This window comes from Epinephelus fuscoguttatus, linkage group LG19, assembly GCF_011397635.1.
Source record: "Epinephelus fuscoguttatus linkage group LG19, E.fuscoguttatus.final_Chr_v1".
Classification (NCBI taxonomy): domain Eukaryota; kingdom Metazoa; phylum Chordata; class Actinopteri; order Perciformes; family Serranidae; genus Epinephelus; species Epinephelus fuscoguttatus.
This window is the reverse complement of record NC_064770.1, coordinates 40,339,862-40,360,547: the sequence shown is the minus strand read 5'-3', so window position 1 is coordinate 40,360,547 and position 20,686 is coordinate 40,339,862. Positions and strand designations below refer to the sequence as shown.

General features: G+C 44.0%; 1 protein-coding gene across 1 annotated transcript in view; it reads right to left on the bottom strand.

Annotated features, from left to right (window-relative positions):
- The window catches only part of stx1b (syntaxin 1B), a 75,420-nt gene that overhangs the window by 10,191 nt on the left and 44,543 nt on the right, over positions 1-20,686 (bottom strand). Inside the window, exons 3-7 of the mRNA XM_049561144.1 lie at positions 20,331-20,430; positions 14,943-15,017; positions 5,850-5,923; positions 4,567-4,675; positions 1,200-1,273 (exon numbers count right to left, since the gene is read on the bottom strand). Coding sequence (XP_049417101.1) covers positions 1,200-1,273; positions 4,567-4,675; positions 5,850-5,923; positions 14,943-15,017; positions 20,331-20,430 — 432 coding nt within the window. The remainder of the gene's footprint in view (positions 1-1,199; positions 1,274-4,566; positions 4,676-5,849; positions 5,924-14,942; positions 15,018-20,330; positions 20,431-20,686) is intronic.

The following is a 20,686-nucleotide window of genomic DNA, read 5'->3' as shown; positions in this document are numbered from 1 at the left end:
CTCAAATCTTGCACTGCCATTTTGCACTCTTGGGAAGTGACAACGGCGTCCTTTGACGACCTTTTCTTCTTTAACTGACTTGCAAACAGACGGTGGAGCATTATCACCAGCATCTGACCGCTATCTCCACCCACACATAAATCAAACTGACACCACAATGTTCATGCTGATTACACTGTGTCGCTGTAGCTACGATCAAGTTAGTTAGCTAGCTAACGTTAGCACTCACATTATTGTTGTTGGCACCAAATCATCACAGACCGAACAAACACCATTGACAGCTTCTATTCAACAACAGTTTTGGTTCTTGGTGCAAAAACATGTCGAACTAACAGCTCCTTGTTGTCTCCAGCCGCCATGTCAGAAGATGAGACTTTTGCTACGTCACAAAGATGGCGACCGGTGAGGGTGAGAAGTGTCAATCCACACTCAACTTTTGGACTGTTTTGAGTGCGGCAGTAGTTCACTGCATTACCGGTACTGACCAGAGACAGACTGATGGACACTGATCTGGGTCAGTGGCGTCCTAGTACAAATAGTTTTGATTCTTAACATTTGCAGGCGAGTGTTTTACATGTTCATATTCTTCATACATCACATTTATACACACACCCTCGGCGTGTGAAGGCCTTTCATCTGTCATGCTGAATATTCAGTTGGTATAAAATGTGATGACCTTTGACCTCCGGTGTCCTTGGTTCCTGTGGTGCGCTGTTGCTAACCTACTTACCTGATCACAGAGTAACTCAACACCAGCTGTAAACCATGTTCCTGACCTCCACAGGTTGAAGCATGCTGGTCACTACACTGTGACATCACAGGTGGATGTGGTTCAACCAGAGAAGCTCGGAGTGAAACCTTTTGGTTTTCAGCTCAGTTTTAAGTTACCGACCTGATGACAGCCATCAGGTCATGTGACACTCTCAGCTTTGGCCAGAGGCAGAGGCGCATGCACCTATTTCAGCTCTTACTTTGAAGGAGCAAATGATGAGTGTGAGGTGACTCCATCAAAATAAGAGCTTCCCGGTGCATCCTCCTATCGTTACATGTCATGTGACAACGACCGTGTTCACTTGATGTCTCAGCGCACCTTCTGGCAATTCTGCATCCCACATAGCTTAGTGTAATAACTAAGGGAAGCAGAATGGCTCAGGTTAAAGCGACCCGTGGCGACAGACGGGCTCAGGTGCGGTGCTTACATCATCGGTGAAGATGGCCAGCTTGCCACTCTCCAACATGTCCTCTAGTTCTTCGTTGGTGGTGGTTCTCCCAGCTGCGAACAGAACACAGAGAGACAACGTTTAGAGCCCAGAACACCTCAACATCACCGCAGTCACATGGTACGTCATGTGTCACACAGTACGCCACGTGTCACATGGTAAGTTAGGGGTCACATATGAGGGTGACTATGATTGACTGGATGATTCTGATGATGTTTTTGGTCCTTTAACATCTCACTGTCGAGAATCACCACCCACACCGCTGTATGGCTCCGCCCACCAGTCTGCCCCATGGTTGTATCATCAGCACATTTTCAAGATTAGAGTCACCATTTCAGTATCTGACCAAATGTTTCCCCTTCTGTTCCTGAGATATGACGTTAGAACATGATGATGTCACAGTCAAGCTGACCTTTGACCTTTTGACCTTCATTATTTTATCCTGTTAGACATTTGTGTCAAGTTTGGTCAGAATTAGTGAGTGAATTCCCAGTTATGTGAGGTCACACTGACCTTTGACCTTCGACCACGAAATTCTCATCAGAGAGCACACTGCTCTGCCTTAAGCTTTCTGCGTAGGCACGTGGAAGGGCAGAGAGGTCCCAGATCAGAACCATGCTGCCAGACATAAAACTGCAAATGGACTGATTTCATTTTAAAATCTCACAGATCAGGATGATGTGATGTCACTAAACGACCTGGCTGTGTGGTAAATTCAAAAGTCGTGCAGCTTTTCATTTTGTGCCGAGCATGACTCGTCTAAAGGAGCAGAACATTCATGCTGGTTTGCTGTTGGCTGACGTCCCTGTGGTGTGTTCATGTGCAACATGTTGGTCAACCTTCGTCACTGCCAGTTCTTTGATGTTGGTTTGGCGTGTCGGGGCCTTTATACACAACTGCTCTCCAGCTCCGCCCTTTCATTTGCTCTCGCCACGGTGTGACTGACTCACAGCTAATCAGCTTCTTGTGCTAAATGTTGCTAATGACAGCGGAAGAAACGCTCATGAGTTTTGGTTCTGTATCACAGTCTGTGTATACAGTGTATTGTGCTTGCTTATTGACCCTCAGACCGTGACCCCCCCATCACCATGTGTTACGTGGTCTGTCATGTGAATGAAGCACCTGAGCTCTGGCTGATCAACAACAGATGATTCAGTGAACGTAAACACAGAATATCACCACAGGTAGATTAGGATTAAAATGTGTTGCTAGGCAACCGCCAAATCCCCCGAAAATCCCCCAAAGAACATGAAAGCAGTCACATGTCTGTTCCTGTGCTGCACAGAGCAACTCCTCACTGTCACTCTGTGCCTTTATTTGTCATGTTTGACCTGGTGAGCAGTTTTTTTTGTTTTTAATGAAACAACATGAAGTTTGTTCCGACTGAAGTAAAACAGAAAAAAACAAGTATCTGCTGCAGTTAGTGTGAAAAAAGGTGACAAAGTTTAATTAAGGTCAAACAGTGAGGAGTGTTGTCACTTCCTGTCAGAGTAACACACACGCACAGTGATGTCACAGGTATTAGAATATAACTCACAAACATTATCAGACATTTTCTGACTCACAAAACGAATGTTACAGAGATGATAAATGAGCCGGTGCTGTGACGTGACGTCAGCTGGACTCACCTGACCTTTAAAGGTCCAGTGTGTCAGATTTAAGTCTCATTTATTTTGCCTTCACGTATGAAAATAGATTTGTTAATTTCAAAAGTTGTAAACATCACTATGTGTCCTTTATGATGTCATAGATACAGCCCATGGATGGCACCAGAGAGCGGAGTCAAATATTTCACACAACAATAAACGAGGCTGTATTACTGCTGTGCTCTGAGAGGTCGTTAAAAACCTCCTGACATGTGGAGAGAGAATTATTTTCTCTACATTCACAATATTATATATCATTATTCCTTTCTAGACATGACTGGCATCCTTGACGTATTTCAATCTGGTTTTAAAACCCTACATAGCACTGAAACTGCACTTTTAAAATGTTTTAATGATCTTTTACTTGCTACTGATTCTGGGCACTCTGCCTTCTCTTGCTTTTAGATCTCACAGCTGCCTTTGATACTGTAGACCACAGTCTTCTCATCTCGCGCCTGGAACAGTGCGTAGGCATTAGAGGTACTGCTCTGGACTGGTTCAGGTCCTGTCTGTCCGACACAAGTTTTTGTTTGTCTTGGTGACACTGTATCCTCCCCAGTGCCTTTCCCATGTGGAGTCCCTCAGGGTTCTGATCTCGGGCTAAGCTCTATTCTGCCTCTACCTGCTTCCCTGAGGATCTATTTTTAGGAAGTATGGCATGTCATTCCATTGTTATGCCGATGACACTCAAATTTACTTGCCTTTGAACCAGAAAAATTCTAATTCATTAAAACCACTATTGAACTGCCTGCAGGATGTTAAATCCTGGATGGCCCTGAATTTTTTTCAGCTTCAATGAAGCCAAAACTGAACTTTTGTTATTTGGACCCAGTGGTGCCCGTGATGTATCACATATTGAATTGGGCTCCCTGGAAGCATACATAAAACCTACTGCAAAAAATTTGGGTGTGGTATTTGACAATGATTTGAAATTTGATGAACAGGTAAATTCGGTTGTCAAATCCAGCTTCTTCCAGCTGAGGCTTTTATCTAAAGTGACGTCCTTCCTATCCTTCTGGGTTGACAACCCAGAGTTGAGACCAGGACTCAGAGTCGCAGTCCTACAGGCTTCTCTAAGCTTCTAGTTCAGTTACCCAGCCATAGTTTTAATAGTTTTATACAAACGGTGTCTGTCCCCCGACCACCTAAATTATTTAAATCTAAAATTAAACAAAGAGGAGTTGTGCATAACAACCTCATAAAAATTAAAACCTCTTCTGTGACAGAAAGACAAAACAGGAGAATTAAATGCGGACTGTTAAATATCAGGTCTCTATCGTCTAAAGCAGTGTTAGTAAACGAATTAATATCAGATAATCATATTGATTTACTCAGTCTCACTGAAACCTGGCTGTGTCCAGATGAATATGTCAGTCTAAATGAGTCCACTCCTCCCAGTGAGTAAACGATTTATTATGAGGTAACGAGAACACAACCATTAGATCAGATTTAAATTTGAACTTTAAAGGAAATAAATATTTACATTTATTGTGTCATATCTGACATTCAGTGAGAGTTTATTTTATCTTAACCTCTCATGATGTTGAATGAAGAAAATAAATAAACTATTTGTTTGTCTGCAGCTTAAGGAGCTGCCGTTTGTATACAAGTTGTGTGTGTGTGTGTGTGTGTGTGTGTGTGTGTGTGTGTGTGTGTGTGTGTGTGTGTGTGTGTGTGTGTGTGTGTGTGTGTGCACTCACTGATCTCCAGCTGTCTCTGGATGCGGTCCTTGCAGCGGTCGCGGTACTTGGACTGCGTGGTATTGTACTCAGTCATCACCTCCACAAACTTACGTGACAGCGTCGAGTGCTGCAGGACAACAGAAGACGAGACAGAAGACGAGACAGAGGATGAGAGGACGTCAGCTGTGGGTTTTAAAGACAAATTTAGAAATCAGATATTTCCATCAGATTTTAGGTTTTTATTTGTCACATATCTCCAACACGGTGAAGAGAGCGGCTCTGCTGCTCTGACAGGACATTAAATACAACTTTACAGAGAAACAACAAAGATCAGATGATCTGTACAAAATATAAACATGGTGCAGATGAAGGGGGCGGTGGAGGTGACTGTGTCAGGAGTGAGCAGCGACCTCGTTCAGGACGTCCTGAGGGAAGAAGCTCGAGTTCATCATGAGACATTTTCACCTGTAAACAGTTTTATCTGAATGAATATCTGTAAATATTGAGTGAGTATCTCATCGTGTGTGTGTGTGTGTGTGTGTGTGTGTGTGTGTGGAGGTTGTGTAAGGAGTTGGAGCTGCAGTTCTGCTCTCCTCCACCAGGAGGCAGCAGACTGATGGGGAGGAAGGAGGGAGGGAGGCAGCAGCCAATCACAGAGCAGAATGCTGCGGGGTCACAGCAGACAGGCTGCAGACTCCCTGAGTTCAGCTCTGTGACATCTGAGCGCTGATTTATTCACTTCCTGTTCATATTTTACACATCAAGACATATTAAAAAAATATAAACATAGAAGCCTGTTATTCCTTCACTTTTCACTGAGCATGAATCACTCATTCACTGCTGAGTTTGAATGATGCAAAAAGAAAAACGACAAAAAAAACTAAACATAAAATAATCATACTCCAGTTTAATGTGTGTGTGTGTTTACCACTATGTTTAAATTATTTAAATGCTGATGCTCTGCACGTGTTCTGCATTCATTAATTCATTCATTCATTCATTCATTCACTGGAGAGGTTTAAACACTCCTGTGTGAGATGTGAGTTGTTCATGATAATTACGTCATTATTTTGTTTTTTGAAGGTAAATGATGAATGAATAAAATCTTCACACTCAAAAAACTAAGTTGCTTCTCAGATGAATTCAGCGCAAAAGAAAACAAACAAATAAACGAACAAACAAAAAAAACCTAGAAACCTCGCCAACTGCTTCTGATGATGTCACTTGTCATCCTGTGCGTGTGTGTGTGTGTATGTGTGTGTGTGTGTGTGTGTGTGTGTGAACACCTGGACCAGACTCACCTGTGTCTTACGGATCCTGAGGTCCGCTGATGATCTGTTGAGACCCTCCTCCTGCTCGATGCTCTGCTCGATTGCTGCAGAAACACAAACAGGGACATTTCAGTTGATGCTCTTATTGTGAAAGTCTTGGCTCCACTCACCCCGCCACAATAAAACAACAATTATCTTCAGTGTCAGACAGTAAACAGATTAAACTCGTCTGGGTCACTTCATGACACAACGTCAACAAATCCAGATCATACAGGAAGGAAATATGTTTCTGCATTAACATGGGAGGATGCCAATGAAGCAATATTACATCAATTGGCCAAAGGGGGGCGCTATAGCAACCCACTGAAATGTCAAACTTTGAATGGGCATATCTCATGCCCCGTATGTGGTAGAGACATGAAACTTTGCACAGAGATGCCTCTCCTCATGAGGAACACATTTGCCTCAAGAACCCATAACTTCCGCTTATATAGATTTTCCACCATTTTGAATTTTTTGAAAAACACTTCAAATGGATCTCTTCCTAGGAAGTTTGAGCGATCTGCATGAAACTGGGTGAACATAATCTAGGGAGCAATATCTAAAGTTCCCTCTTGGCAAAAGTTGGAAAACTTCCTAAAACTGAGCTTCTATAAGGCAATGAATATTGCGGAGGGCGTGGCTCATCACATAAAGGTGTAGAACATCTCAAGGGTTTCACCCATCACCACGCAACTTTGTAGGCATATGACCACACATAATCTGAGGGGACCCCTCCATTATTGACCCCATCAAACAAAATGGGGGCGCTAGAGAGCTCATTTCTTATCTAGGCCTAACCGCCATATGGATTTTTACTAAACTTGGTAGATATGTAGAACAGGACGCCTCAAGGTGACTGGAGAAATTTAACTCTAATTGGCAACTGGGTGGCGCTATAACAACAGAAAAATGCTTCAAAATGGCTAAAATGCGACCGATCGCTGTGGCTCCCCCTGTGGACCAATGTTGGTGTTGTTTCTAATGTTTGGTAGGACTAAGTCATGGTATGGTATGCTGTACTCAATGGGTATGGACTAGTGATTATTATTATTATTATTACATTTATTATGATTTCCAGGTTTAGTTCTGGATGAACTGATCGTCTTCTCTTTCTCCTTACTTAACACACAACAGTCCTCCTCCTCCTCCTCCTCCTCCATCAGCACCACCTCATCGCTCTGCTGAAGCTTTAATACTTTCTTATTCACCCAGGGAGACACACTTTAATAAAGCGTGTGGATATTCTGGTCTGCAGACGCCCACAGAGCTGAGAAACACTCGCAGTCAGCAGGACAAAGACGACACTTGAGTCCTTGCAGAGATTCACAACAACAACAACAAGTCGAGGACACAGATTCTCCGACAGAGACAAATCTGCAGGACCAGCTCTGAAACGTTTTGCTCCTGAAATGTGAAGTCGTTGTTTGACTCGTTCTTCTTCGTGGGTCTGAGTTTGACATCGTCTTTATGACACATGAACGGCTGATTGAGTTAATGGAGGACAGGTCTGATCAGAGACACACCTTCCTTCATCAGTATGAACACACACTGTAGATTATTTTATACACTGTCCTGCTGACACAAACACTCACTGCAGCACCCAATGCAGATTAATCCGCCGCTGAAAATAGTCCCTGAATAAAGTCATTATTTCCTCCTGTGAACAGCTGTTCAAAGGAGCGACTGGTCAAACTATGGATCTGTGTCTTCAAAGATCCTCAGCAGGAACCAATGAGCTCCAAGCTTAGAGATGCAGACAGGAAGTCAGATGGACAGACACACATACATGGTTTGAGTCTGAAAAACACCAGAAAGTTTTCAGACTGGGTAAAAAGAGATTAAAAGCTAACATTAGGTTGTAAACAAACCACTCCACAGTCACATGACGTAACATCACCACCACAATGAGGCTGTAAAGTCGTGTTTAGTGTGAGGACGTTCTGTAGTCTGATGTAGCCACTTGTGTTAAGACACAATCATGGAACAGGACGTGAAAGTCTCCTCAGCTTGTGTTAACCATAGATGTCTAATTAATTCACACATTGAACCAAAAACACACTGACTTCAAGATGAGTGAACAGAAAGTGCTAACATGCTAACATGCTAACATGCTCACTCATCTCTGAGGTTTAGGACTCATTCTTGCAGTTGGCTAAACGTAACCACGTGTGTGTGTCGGCTAAACGTAACCACGTGTGTGTGTTGGCTAAACGTAACCACGTGTGTGTGTCGGCTAAATGTAACCACGTGTGTGTGTTGGCTAAACGTAACCACGTGTGTGTGTTGGCTAAAGATAACCACGTGTGTGTGTGTTGGCTAAACGTAACCACGTGTGTGTGTCGGCTAAACGTAACCACGTGTGTGTTGGCTAAACGTAACCAAGTGTGTGTTGGCTAAACGTAACCACGTGTGTACGTTGGCTAAACGTAACCACGTGTGTGTGTCGGCTAAACGTAACCAAGTGTGTGTTGGCTAAACGTAACCACGTGTGTGTGTCGGCTAAACGTAACCACGTGTGTGTGTTGGCTAAACGTAACCACGTGTGTGTGTCGGCTAAACGTAACCACGTGTGTGTGTCAGCTAAACGTAACCATGTGTGTGTGCTGGCTAAACGTAACCAAGTGTGTGTTGGCTAAACGTAACCACGTGTGTACGTTGGCTAAACGTAACCACGTGTGTGTGGCTAAACGTAACCAAGTGTGTGTTGGCTAAACGTAACCACGTGTGTACGTTGGCTAAACGTAACCACGTGTGTGTGTCGGCTAAACGTAACCACGTGTGTGTGTGCTGGCTAAATGTAACCACGTGTATGTTGGCTAAATGTAACCACGTGTGTGTGTTGGCTAAAGATAACCACGTGTGTGTGTTGGCTAAACGTAACCACGTGTGTGTGTCGGCTAAACGTAACCACGTGTGTATGTGTCGGCTAAACGTAACCACGTGTGTGTGCCGGCTAAACGTAACCAAGTGTGTGTTGGCTAAACGTAACCATGTGTGTGTGTCGGCTAAACGTAACCACGTGTGTGTGCTGGCTAAACGTAACCACGTGTGTGTTGGCTAAACGTAACCACGTGTGTGTGTTGGCTAAAGATAACCACGTGTGTGTGTTGGCTAAACGTAACCACGTGTGTGTGTCGGCTAAACGTAACCACGTGTGTGTGTGTCGGCTAAACGTAACCACGTGTGTGTGTGTCGGCTAAACGTAACCACGTGTGTGTGTCGGCTAAACGTAACCATGTGTGTGTCGGCTAAACGTAACCACGTGTGTGTGTGTAACCACGGTGTGTGTGCTAAACGTAAGGTGTGTGTGTTGGCTAAACGTAACTGTGTGTTGTGTAGTGCTTTTATTTTGAAAGAGACTGTATGTAAACTGTACATTTCCTGTGAAAACAGAAGTGTATTTTGAAAACAGACAATGCATGTAACAGGCTGAAGTTGACACGGCGTCCCAGAACGTCAACAACCAACACACCCAGGGTACCTTGGACGCCATATGTGGACGTGGAAAGTCCATGACCAAACGTGGACATGTGACGAGGTCACAGTGAGGATGTGTTGGTTCATTTTAATGCAGGTGTTGTAAACTGTCAAAACTCTTGGCAGCTTTTACAGTCTGTGCTCACTTGAATCACAAGATGGCCGCTTGCAGCTGTATTCTGTATAACGATGTGTTTTATGTCGTAGAACAGAAGGTGAAAGTCTCTTCAGTCATCAAATTATTATTTGTATTATTTCAGATGTCTAACTAAAAACACACTGACTTTGAGACCAGGGAACAGGTAGTGCTAACATGCTAACATGCTAACTCCATATTGATGATAAATAATGTGGATGATCACGTCGGCCATAATCAGGCAGCTCTGTGTTTGACAAGTTGGAAGTTAGAACTCGTATCAGTACATACAAATCTGTGTGTACAGACGGATTCAAAGCTCTGAAAAGTATCTGTATATTTTGGGCAAATTGACGCAAAGGGTTTATAATGTATCGTGTGTGTGATGTCATCGGCGGCCTGTAGGAGACACTGCCGCCGTCAACTGACTGTGAAGCTTCAGTTTGGCTGCAGGTGAAGTCCTGTGAGGTCAAATCTGTGTTACACAAAAATCAGAGCTGATAATTAATTCATCAGCTGGAACTGTGTGTGTGTGTGTGTGTGTGTGTGTGTACGCCATGGTAACCAGCTGCAGGTCTGTCCTGGTGTCATGTGACTCTGTGATGTCGGTTTGTCTCCAGCGAGTGATGAGACGAACTGAAGCGCTTATATAATGTGTGTGTGTGTGTGTGTGTGTGTGTGCTGGCTCGTGGCCCAGCTGCTCTCTGCTGGATCCACGATGACTCAGCAATATCACACCGCACTGATGGTGTGTGTGTGTGTGTGTGTGTGGTTTATTTGTGTGTATCTGTGTGGATTTTTGTGACAGTGAGATAAAACTGGGTGAGTAAGCAACAGATTGTGAGTCCTTGTTTGTGTGTGTGTGTGTGTGTGTGTGTGTGTGTGTGTGTGTGTGTGCGTGCGCACGCCCGTGCATGCGTGTGTGTGTGTGTGTGTGTGTGTGTGTGTGTGTGTGACACTTTGAGGACATCTTTAGTTTCAAAACACAAAGTGATGTTTGTATGTTTGTTTGTTTGTTTGTTCTTACATAAAATGGAATTGTTTTTGTGACCAGGAAAATCAGAGACGTTCTGAGCCTCATTATTTAAATATAATAATAATAATAATAATTTATTTGTAGATCAATGATCTAAACAAGGTCACAAAGTGCATGTAAATAAGAAACAATAACATAAAATATTTTTTAAAAATTATAAAAAAATTTAATTAGTTACACTACTTGATATAGTACTTTTCCATTGCACCCCATAAAACCAGTACCTGTGTATCTCCTCAAACTTCACATGTGTCTCTGTGTGAATGTCACAGTGACCACAGGTGAGTGCAGCTGAGGACAGACAGCTTCTTTTTACATGGAGGTCTTCAGTTACCTGTGAGCAGTGTTTTCCCAGAGATCTGTCTGACAGACGGAGAGTCACTCATGGAGCAACATTTCATCCAGCACATATCCAACCACCAGCTTCATCACTTCTCTGTGTCTGCAGCTGTCCACCAGTAAAGTCCAGTTTGGCTTGTTTAGCCAGTGCAGAGCTACGGCCGACCTCTGCCGCCAAGGAGGGTTTACCTTTGGTGAGGTGTATTTCCTGGAGCTTCAAGTCATAGCTGGTGTTTCAGAGCGGAGGTTTGAGGACGTGTTTTAGTCCGACTTCCTGCAGCAGCAGAGTTCCTGTCGTCTTTCCTCCGACAGAATCAAAGCAACAAGAATATTTCCACCTGCTGAGGTAAAATATGTTTCCATCGTCATCACCAGCTGCCTTGTGACGTTCTTGTGCAGCTCCATGATCACGGAAATGAGTCAGCTGATGTGATGTTGTATTTCAAGGCAGTAGTGACGTGATAACAAAAGTGAGGTTGTAACAAGTTGTTTGGTTTTGGAGAAACTGTGATATTATTACTGTTAGGTGTTACTGCCAAACACTGCAAATGAGGCATTAAAAGGGAAACTTTCCTATGAAAATATGTTTTTATAAATGATTTAAAAACAAGCCTGATCTCTTCAGGCAGAAAATTCCAGAGCCTCGAGGCCTTGATGGCAAAAGGACAGTTTCCTTTAGTTGCCAGCCTCGACCTAGGGACGACTAGTGAGGATAGGCTCGGCTCAGCTGTATAACTGGGGGCGAAACCATTGTTGAGCTTAAAAGTTCTTCTTGTCGGAGTTTGGTTTCAGAAAATTGCAAGTCATCCATTTCTTGTGCTCAGACAGCTAACATTATGTGGCTTAAAGGACAGGTAGATTTGTGTGTCATCAGCATAACAGCGGTGGGATACTCCACTAACATGGCTGATAATGCTTTCTAATGGAAGTATGTAAAGTGAAAACAGAACAGGACCAAGAATAGATCCATGTTGCACCCCACACATCAGTGGAGGGGAAGACGAAACAAAATTACCAATGGACACAGAAAATTATTTGAGAGATATGATTCAAACCATTTCAGAGCAGTTCCAAATATACCTACACACAATGTAGTCTAATGATGAGAATGTTATGATTGACAGTGTCGAATTGGAGTCAAGAAGCAGTAAAATAGAGCATTACCAAACATCAGCACCCATCAGTCAATCATTGGTCACCCTTAGGAGAGCCCTTTCAGCCATTCTATATAATGTTTTGTTTTCGTTTTGGATGACAAGAATGGCAGAATAGCGGTACTGTGTAGCATCCGGAGGAAACCCACGCTGACACAGGGAGAACATGTCAGAGCACCTGGAGGAAACCCACGCTGACACGGGGAGAACATGTCAGAGCACCTGGAGGAAACCCACGCTGACACAGGGAGAACATGTCAGAGCACCTGGAGGAAACCCACGCTGACACGGGGAGAACATGTCAGAGCACCTGGAGGAAACCCACGCTGACACGGGGAGAACATGTCAGAGCACCTGGAGGAAACCCACGCTGACACGGGGAGAACATGTCAGAGCACCTGGAGGAAACCCACGCTGACACAGGGAGAACATGTCAGAGCACCTGGAGGAAACCCACGCTGACACAGGGAGAACATGTCAGAGCACCTGGAGGAAACCCACGCTGACACAGCGAGAATATGTCGGAGCACCTGGAGGAAACCCACGCTGACACAGGGAGAACATGTCAGAGCACCTGGAGGAAACCCACGCTGACACAGGGAGAACATGTTAGAGCACCTCCACACAGAGGTGCTCCCCCATCCCGAGGTTCAAACCCGGAACCCTCTTGCTGTGAAGTGACAGTGCTAACCACTGTACCCCCTTGCCGCCATGTGCTACAACCGATGATGACTAAATCAATTTTTTCTATTAACAAAAATATGAGAAATCTGTTTATGTAGTTTTATTAAAATACTTCACGAGTACGAACACACAATTTGAAACAGACACATTGAGACAACGACTTTTCAAGAAAAGATCCTGTGGGCTCCACCATGCACCCCCTGAGGGACGACACATCTACAGTAGGAAACAGACTGCAGTGTGTGTGTGTGTGTGTGTGTGTGTGTGTGCGTGTGTGTGTGTGTGTGTGCATGTGTGACAGGACAATAACAGTCAGGCCTCTTGGGGACTCCAATTATAGCTTTATCTCCACCATCACTGCTATTCTCAGACTGCCTATGTACAGTGTGCGTGTGTGTGTATCAACATAACGTGTGTTCATCTTTCCTCAGGCCTGTGTGTGTGTAGTCAAACCTCTGGCTGCTCACATTAAAGCAGTGATGTCCTTGAACCTTCAGCATGAACCAACACAGTGTGTGTGTGTGTGTGTGTGTGTGTGTGTGTGTGTGTGTGTGTGTGTGTGAGGCTGTCCCAGCGATTACAGCCTGATAAATCACCACCACTGTTTCTGAATATTTTCTGCTGCTGCAGCTGATCTCCCGATGAAGGTAAAACACGCTGACACTCTATAACGTCACATGTGATACCGTCTGTATTTAAAAACATGTTCGTGGTCACTTCCTGTCAGCGTTACAGATCAGAAGCGCAGAGAGTCGTTGACTAGAGATGATACACCGTCTCATGGCGGTCACTTCCTGTCAACGTTACAGATCAGAAGCGCAGAGAGTCGTTGACTAGAGATGATACGCCGTCTCATGGCGGTCACTTCCTGTCGACGTTACGGATCAGAAGCACAGAGAGTCGTTGACTGGAGATGATACGCCGTCTCATGGCGGTCACTTCCTGTCAGCGTTACAGATCAGAAGCGCAGAGAGTCGTTGACTAGAGATGATACGCCGTCTCATGGCGGTCACTTCCTGTCGACGTTACAGATCAGAAGCGCAGAGAGTCGTTGACTAGAGATGATGCGCCGTCTCATGGCGGTCACTTCCTGTCGACGTTACAGATCAGAAGCGCAGAGAGTCGTTGACTAGAGATGATGCGCCGTCTCATGGCGGTCACTTCCTGTCGACGTTACAGATCAGAAGCACAGAGAGTCGTTGACTAGAGATGATGCGCCGTCTCATGGCGGTCACTTCCTGTCAACGTTACAGATCAGAAGCACAGAGAGTCGTTGACTAGAGATGATACGCCGTCTCATGGCGGTCACTTCCTGTCAGCGTTACAGATCAGAAGCGCAGAGAGTCGTTGACTAGAGATGATACGCCGTCTCATGGCGGTCACTTCCTGTCAACGTTACGGATCAGAAGCACAGAGAGTCGTTGACTAGAGATGATACGCCGTCTCACAGTGGTCACTTCCTGTCGACGTTACAGATCAGAAGCACAGAGAGTCGTTGACTAGAGATGATACGCCGTCTCATGGCGGTCACTTCCTGTCGACGTTACGGATCAGAAGCACAGAGAGTCGTTGACTGGAGATGATACGCCGTCTCATGGCGGTCACTTCCTGTCAACGTTACGGATCAGAAGCACAGAGAGTTGTTGACTAGAGATGATACGCCGTCTCATGGCGGTCACTTCCTGTCAACGTTACGGATCAGAAGCACAGAGAGTTGTTGACTAGAGATGATACGCCGTCTCATGGCGGTCACTTCCTGTCAACGTTACAGATCAGAAGCACAGAGAGTCGTTGACTAGAGATGATACGCCGTCTCATGGCGGTCACTTCCTGTTGACGTTACAGATCAGAAGCACAGAGAGTCGTTGACTAGAGATGATACGCCGTCTCATGGCGGTCACTTCCTGTTGACGTTACAGATCAGAAGCACAGAGAGTTGTTGACTAGAGATGATACGCCGTCTCATGGTGGTCACTTCCTGTCAACCACCTTCTTTTTACTACATTACAGAGCGTAGCATTGGCATCATTGTTTTATTCAACTCCTTTTTGGTCTGAACTGGACTTGACAGTGTGTAATGGGTGCCCTGTGCGTTGCTTTGAGACGCTGAGGGGTGTGACAAAGCATCAGTGCATGAAAACTTGGGGACATATGAGATCTAATATTCTTTTCTGGATGCTCTCTTTCATTATTTACTGCTTGTATGTGTTTAATTGTAGAAGATGAAGATGTTTCCAGAGAACATGTCCGCGTACCTTTTAATTTTGAGCGAACTTTATTGGCTGTCTTCTTGATGTCAGCTGTGAGGTCCTCCAACTCCTGCTTGGTCTCTGCAAAGACAAATTAAAACAGACAGATTATTATATTTTCTCATTTCAAAATAAAGTTTCTGACTATATCACCGTGTATTCTGTGCTCTGAGCCAGGCTTACAGTTTCCCTCTGCTTCCAGTCTTTATACTAAGCTAAGCTAAACCCCTGAACACACACACACACACACACACACACACACACACACACACATCAGATTAACATCCATCTGACCCTCAAAGAAGAGGTAAATAAATGTTGAACTGTCCCTTTAAGGCTTCAGAGTCTGAACACTTTTATAAGAAGAGATTTTGGCAGCAGAAAAGGTCACAAGAGAAGAAGAAGTGAAGTCGGTGTTTGATGATGTGTGTGCAGAAACAGTAACATCACATCATGTCAGCCACGTTGGAGGAGGGGAGCTGTGTGTGGTGTGTGTGTGTGTGTGTGTGTGTGTGTGATAACTGCAGCAGTGCAGTCAGATTTACGAGCGCTGCAGTGCCATTCAGCCTCTTCTACCTCTGACTCACCCCGTTCTCTCCGTCTGACCGCCTCTCTGCTCTCTGTGCAGCTCAGCAGCTTTTATTAGCCCAAGACGCTGAAGCTCGGAAACACACAGAGGCCGATAATACGTGCAGATTTTATTTTAAAATTTGAGGTGATTTATGGAAACATTTCAAGTAAAAGCAGGAAGAGAAAGACGAATGTCTGTAGTTGTTCTGTAGACGTGAGTTTAAAGATGAAACCATTATTAATCTGTGTCCATTTCTTTGTTTCCCTGGCAACAAAAGGGAGAATAAATAACAACAAAAACAAACTCAACAACATAAAAACCCCCCACATCTTTATCGTCCCAGAATTTCAAAATCAGTGCATCTCGACTGGGCACGTGCACAGACTGACTCCAGGTGGTGTCACCCGCCCCGTCTGCCCTCCGACTACATAAGGGCCTTTTTTCTTTCTCTTTTACTGTTAGTAAACAGAGTGACGTTTATTGGTGGGCGGGGCTTAGCTGGAGGCAAAACAATTAGCTAGCGCTAGCTAACAAGTTGTGTTGTTTTGTTTTAGACGATGGAGGAAGATGATGTGAGTGGTGCGTTCAGAAACACTCATTGTGAGTGTGGGAGCGCACTCTGACACAAACTGGAGCGTTGATAAATTGGGAGCGCTGTCTGAATGTAGCGTTGGGTTATCCAGAGCAGCGCACTCTCAGAGTGGCAGAGCGCACTCTGGACACTCTGTCTGTGGAGACGGAGCAGCAGAGCGCCGAGCGGAGTGAATGTGTGATTAACTTAACCGTTGGTTCATTCATGTAGAAATATAACGCTGCGTTTCTTCCACCAACAGGGCTCTCATTTTAGTGTAGAGCGTCAGACTGAATTTACCAACGCACCATGTCAGGTCACTCACTCTCCGGGACCGCCAGTGTTACTTGAATAAGTAAACACTGACCAACGGGACCAGACTGGCCGACCCGTATGCTCTCACTCAGTGGATGGATGATGTCACAGGAAGCCAATCTTACAAAGGAGGACCACACTTGTTTGTTTTGCTATGGAAGCTAACGTTAGCTAATGTGCTAAAAAGTTAGCGTTGCAGAGAAATCCAATCTTCCTCTTAATCCCTCCCCAGTAAAATAGGTATGTATGTAAGTGAAACATGTTACTGTATATAACTTTATTTTTTCAAATTAATGCTTGAGCACCTGTTCCCAAAAATGGCCGTGCACGTCACTGGTCTCAACTAATAAACTCTGAGCGTTAATAATCAGGCTGAATGTGACAGGAAGGTGACACATGAGGTTCCTGTTTGATACAAACTCTACTCATCCTCCATGTTTACTAGTTGTTGATAAATTATTCAGGATCATGTTCATCTCAGCGAAACTAAAAACTGAACATGAGTGTTCCCATTTTCTGCTGCTTCATATTTGGAAATGTTCAGATTTTCACTGCACCACATTTTTCTGGCAGCCTCATTAAAAACAAACAAACAAACAAACAAACAAACATATGATATCACTATAATCCACCCTGCAGTAAACAAAGCTTCTGGAAATGGCTCCACATGGACGAACTCTGACATGAAATGCTGACACCTGTTTGTTACTGATACAATCTGATAACACTTTAAAAGCAGTCATTCCTATAGGAATTATATTATTATTATTATTATAATGAGTACTTTGACACAGTACATTTTTCTGATTATACTTCGACTGAAGTAACATTTGTACTCGAGTATTTTCAGACTGTGGTATTTCTCCTCTTGCAGTGCCTCTCCTGCTCTGCAGCTTTTATTTTGTAACATGTTCTTCCTCCTTGTCTTTGTTGTGTGTTTTGTTTGTGTATGTTTCATCATCATCATCATCATCATGACAGCAGACACAGTTTATGATTTGATTGGTGGAACGTGTTCATTAATCCATTAGCGTTAACGAGACAGATAATGATCAGTGTAAATCCTGGTGATTCCACCTGATGTCAACACACACACACACACACACACACACACACACACACACACACACACAGATTGAGTGACAGCATGGACAGCCAATGAGAGGCAGGCGCTGAGCTGAGTCTTTATGAATGGCTGCGATTAATAAGCAGAGCTGCATCTGAACTCCTCTCCCTCTCACTACAACTCCCATCATGCATTATTCAGGCAGAAACACTGGAATGCATTTTGTATGATGGTCTGTTGGCAGCGGAGAGCGAGCTGACCCAGAACTGAGGAGGAGGAGGAAGAAGAAGAAGAGAGAAAGCGACGTGTTTTCACCAGAGGGAAGAAGAAGAGTCTGAAGTGAAGTGATGTTTCTACACGACAGGAATCTTTCTTCACTTTATTTATCTGAAGAACATCAGAGAATGAATTTATATCATATCTCATTTATTCATAATCTCATTTATCCCTGAGAGTCGTCTCTGACATCTCATATTAACACAAATATATATCATATAAACTCTAGAAAAAAGATATTTAAACTCTAGAAAAAAATTGATATTTAAACTATTGATAAATTCAGTAATTTAAACTTCAGGAAAAAAATCAGTATTTAAATTTCAGATAAATTCTAATATTTATCTTTAAATTCAGAATAATGTCAGACTCTCCTCTGTGCTGAAAACACTTTCTCTGGTTAACGTCTACGCTGCTCTCACTTCTTCTTTGGTGTTTAATTTCAATGGTGCAAAGTTTCTGTTGGTGACGCTCAGTTTCACAATAAAACATTTCTTTTTTGAGCATATTTAAGACTTTTAAAATTCACCAAGTGACTGAAAGTTGTTATTAACTTGAAGGAGGACGAGTCTTTTGAGTTAAACTGAGAAGAAGAAGAAGAAGAACAAGAAGAAAAAGAAGGAGGTGGCAGAGACTCATCAGACGTCACTCACATGTCCTCAGCGGTTAACCTCCTCATCTCCTCTGAGGTTAACTGGACTTCATGCAGTTTAAATACTTCAACCAGAAGAAGACGACAGACATCACGGGCGGCATGCAACAGGAAACACATCAGAGACCAGACAGAGGAGGAAGAGGAGGAGGTGAGAGGAAGAGAAGGAAGGTTTAAAGAAAGAAAAATAAGGGGAATGAGGAACACAAAGGGAAAATATAAAAAAAAGGAAAAGTTGGAAAAGAAACAGAAAAATCATCATTTTCATGCAACAACAGAAAAAAAACATCAACATGCAGAGACGTTAAATTAAATCCTGACAGCCAACTGAAAACAGGACAAACAAAAAGACAGACATGAAGTTTGGACGCAAGAAGTGAAACCTTCACTAAAGGTTCATCAACTCTCTTTCAGGCTGTTCGTCTGATGTAGAAGTCACGGACTAAGCGGTGGTATTTGTTGACTTCGGACTGAGAACGGGTTGAAAATATCAAAGTGACGTCAGCATCAATTGTTGTCCTGATATTGAATTTAGATCACCTGATGTCACAACTTGAAGTCAAGCAAATGGCGACATCAAACGGCGTTGGTGGTGAAGTGGCTGGAAGACTCCTTCCATCATGAAAATGACCATGAAACCGTCTGTTTTCCTAAATGTTCATTAGACATTAGCACAAAATATGCAGATCTTAAAAACTTTGAAGTTTAGGTTGGCGAACGGATAGTTAGAGGAACGGCGCCTTAGAGAGACAGGAAGTGACTGTAATGTGTCTTCAGTGAGATGTGCTGCTGCGTCCTGAGTCTGATGAACACACAGTTTGAGTCCAGACTTTTTACAGTGCGGAGCAATGACGGCACAGACGTGGCTTTAGGCTCCTGCAGTGACATTGAGTCATTAGTGCTGAGTCATGGTGGGGTCAGGGTGAACACAGCGCAGCTCTCAACATTCCAACAGGAGCAGTTTGTATTTTATGTGTCAGGTGGAGGTGGGCCGAGGGGACTGACGGCGGCGCTCGGTGGGCGTTTGCCAACACGCTCATCAGAGAGGATCGCCAGTGTTTTACAACCTGGACTCTGTCTCACATGTTTCTGTGTCTGAGTGACGACACGTTTTAAAACTGATCCAGTGTTGAGACAAGATGCAGTGAGACAGGATGCAGTGAGACAGGCTGTGCTGTAACCTCAGTGTGCGTCCACTGACTGAGACTCAGTCAGACACAAACAGACTAGATCAAACCAAAAGTTAAAAAATACATTTCTGAGGGCTGCCCGCTGAATGTCGGAGATTTGAATCATCAGTCGGAGATTTGAATCTTCAGTCAGAGATCTCAGCAGTGATAATTTCATTGACAAATTTCTCAATGACCTTTTTTCACAACGAAAACGAGATGACGAGCTAAAACTAAACCTTGATAATGAAACTAAGATGAAATCTATGTTTCATTTCTGTTGGCGAGACATGACTGACCATAAACTACAACATTTTGCTCATTAGTGTGCGGCGCACTGAGGTTCTGCAGGTGGTTTATTTCCCAGATATTCCTGCAGACTGAGCGCTCTTGACTTTCATGGTGCTCTTTGATACAGACAGCTGCAGACTCAGAGGGGGAGACTCTGAGATATCAGTATCTTCTTTCTGCTGCTCACAGATGCTGAATACGACACAGTCTCTGGCTTTTGTTTGATATCTGTCGGGAAAAACCTGTTCTAACCTGTTGTTAGCGCTGTTAGCTTGTTAGCTATATTATGTGAACACGACTGTCACAACGTGACACGACGTGTAGCTGCAGACACACTCCGCTGTGGTGCTGCATTATGTACAGTATAATCAATATTTCAGTTTTAAATATCTCAGCTCGGCCCGTATATCCCGCCCCGCCCCCGCCCCCGCCGCGCTGTGATGAAGACTTTGTAGAGTGTGAGGATGAAGGTGTGCGTCTTACTTTCGTCAGGGTTGGGGGCGGCCAGGATGGCGCTGTGCTGCTTCTTGACCTGCTCCACATCTTCTGACAGCTTTTCTATACAGCCTCTGATCTCCTCCACCTGAAACACACCACAGTGACATCATCACCACAGGTGACATCACAACACTCACTGCAACAGCTTAAAGTCACATCTCGTCAACTTTTGTCATGAAATGAACAAAAGTGTGAATATTTAACCTGAACCAGAACATCGCGCACACACACACACACACACACACACACACACACACACACACACATCGCACACACACACACACACACACACACACACATCGCACACACACACACACACACACACACACACACACACACAC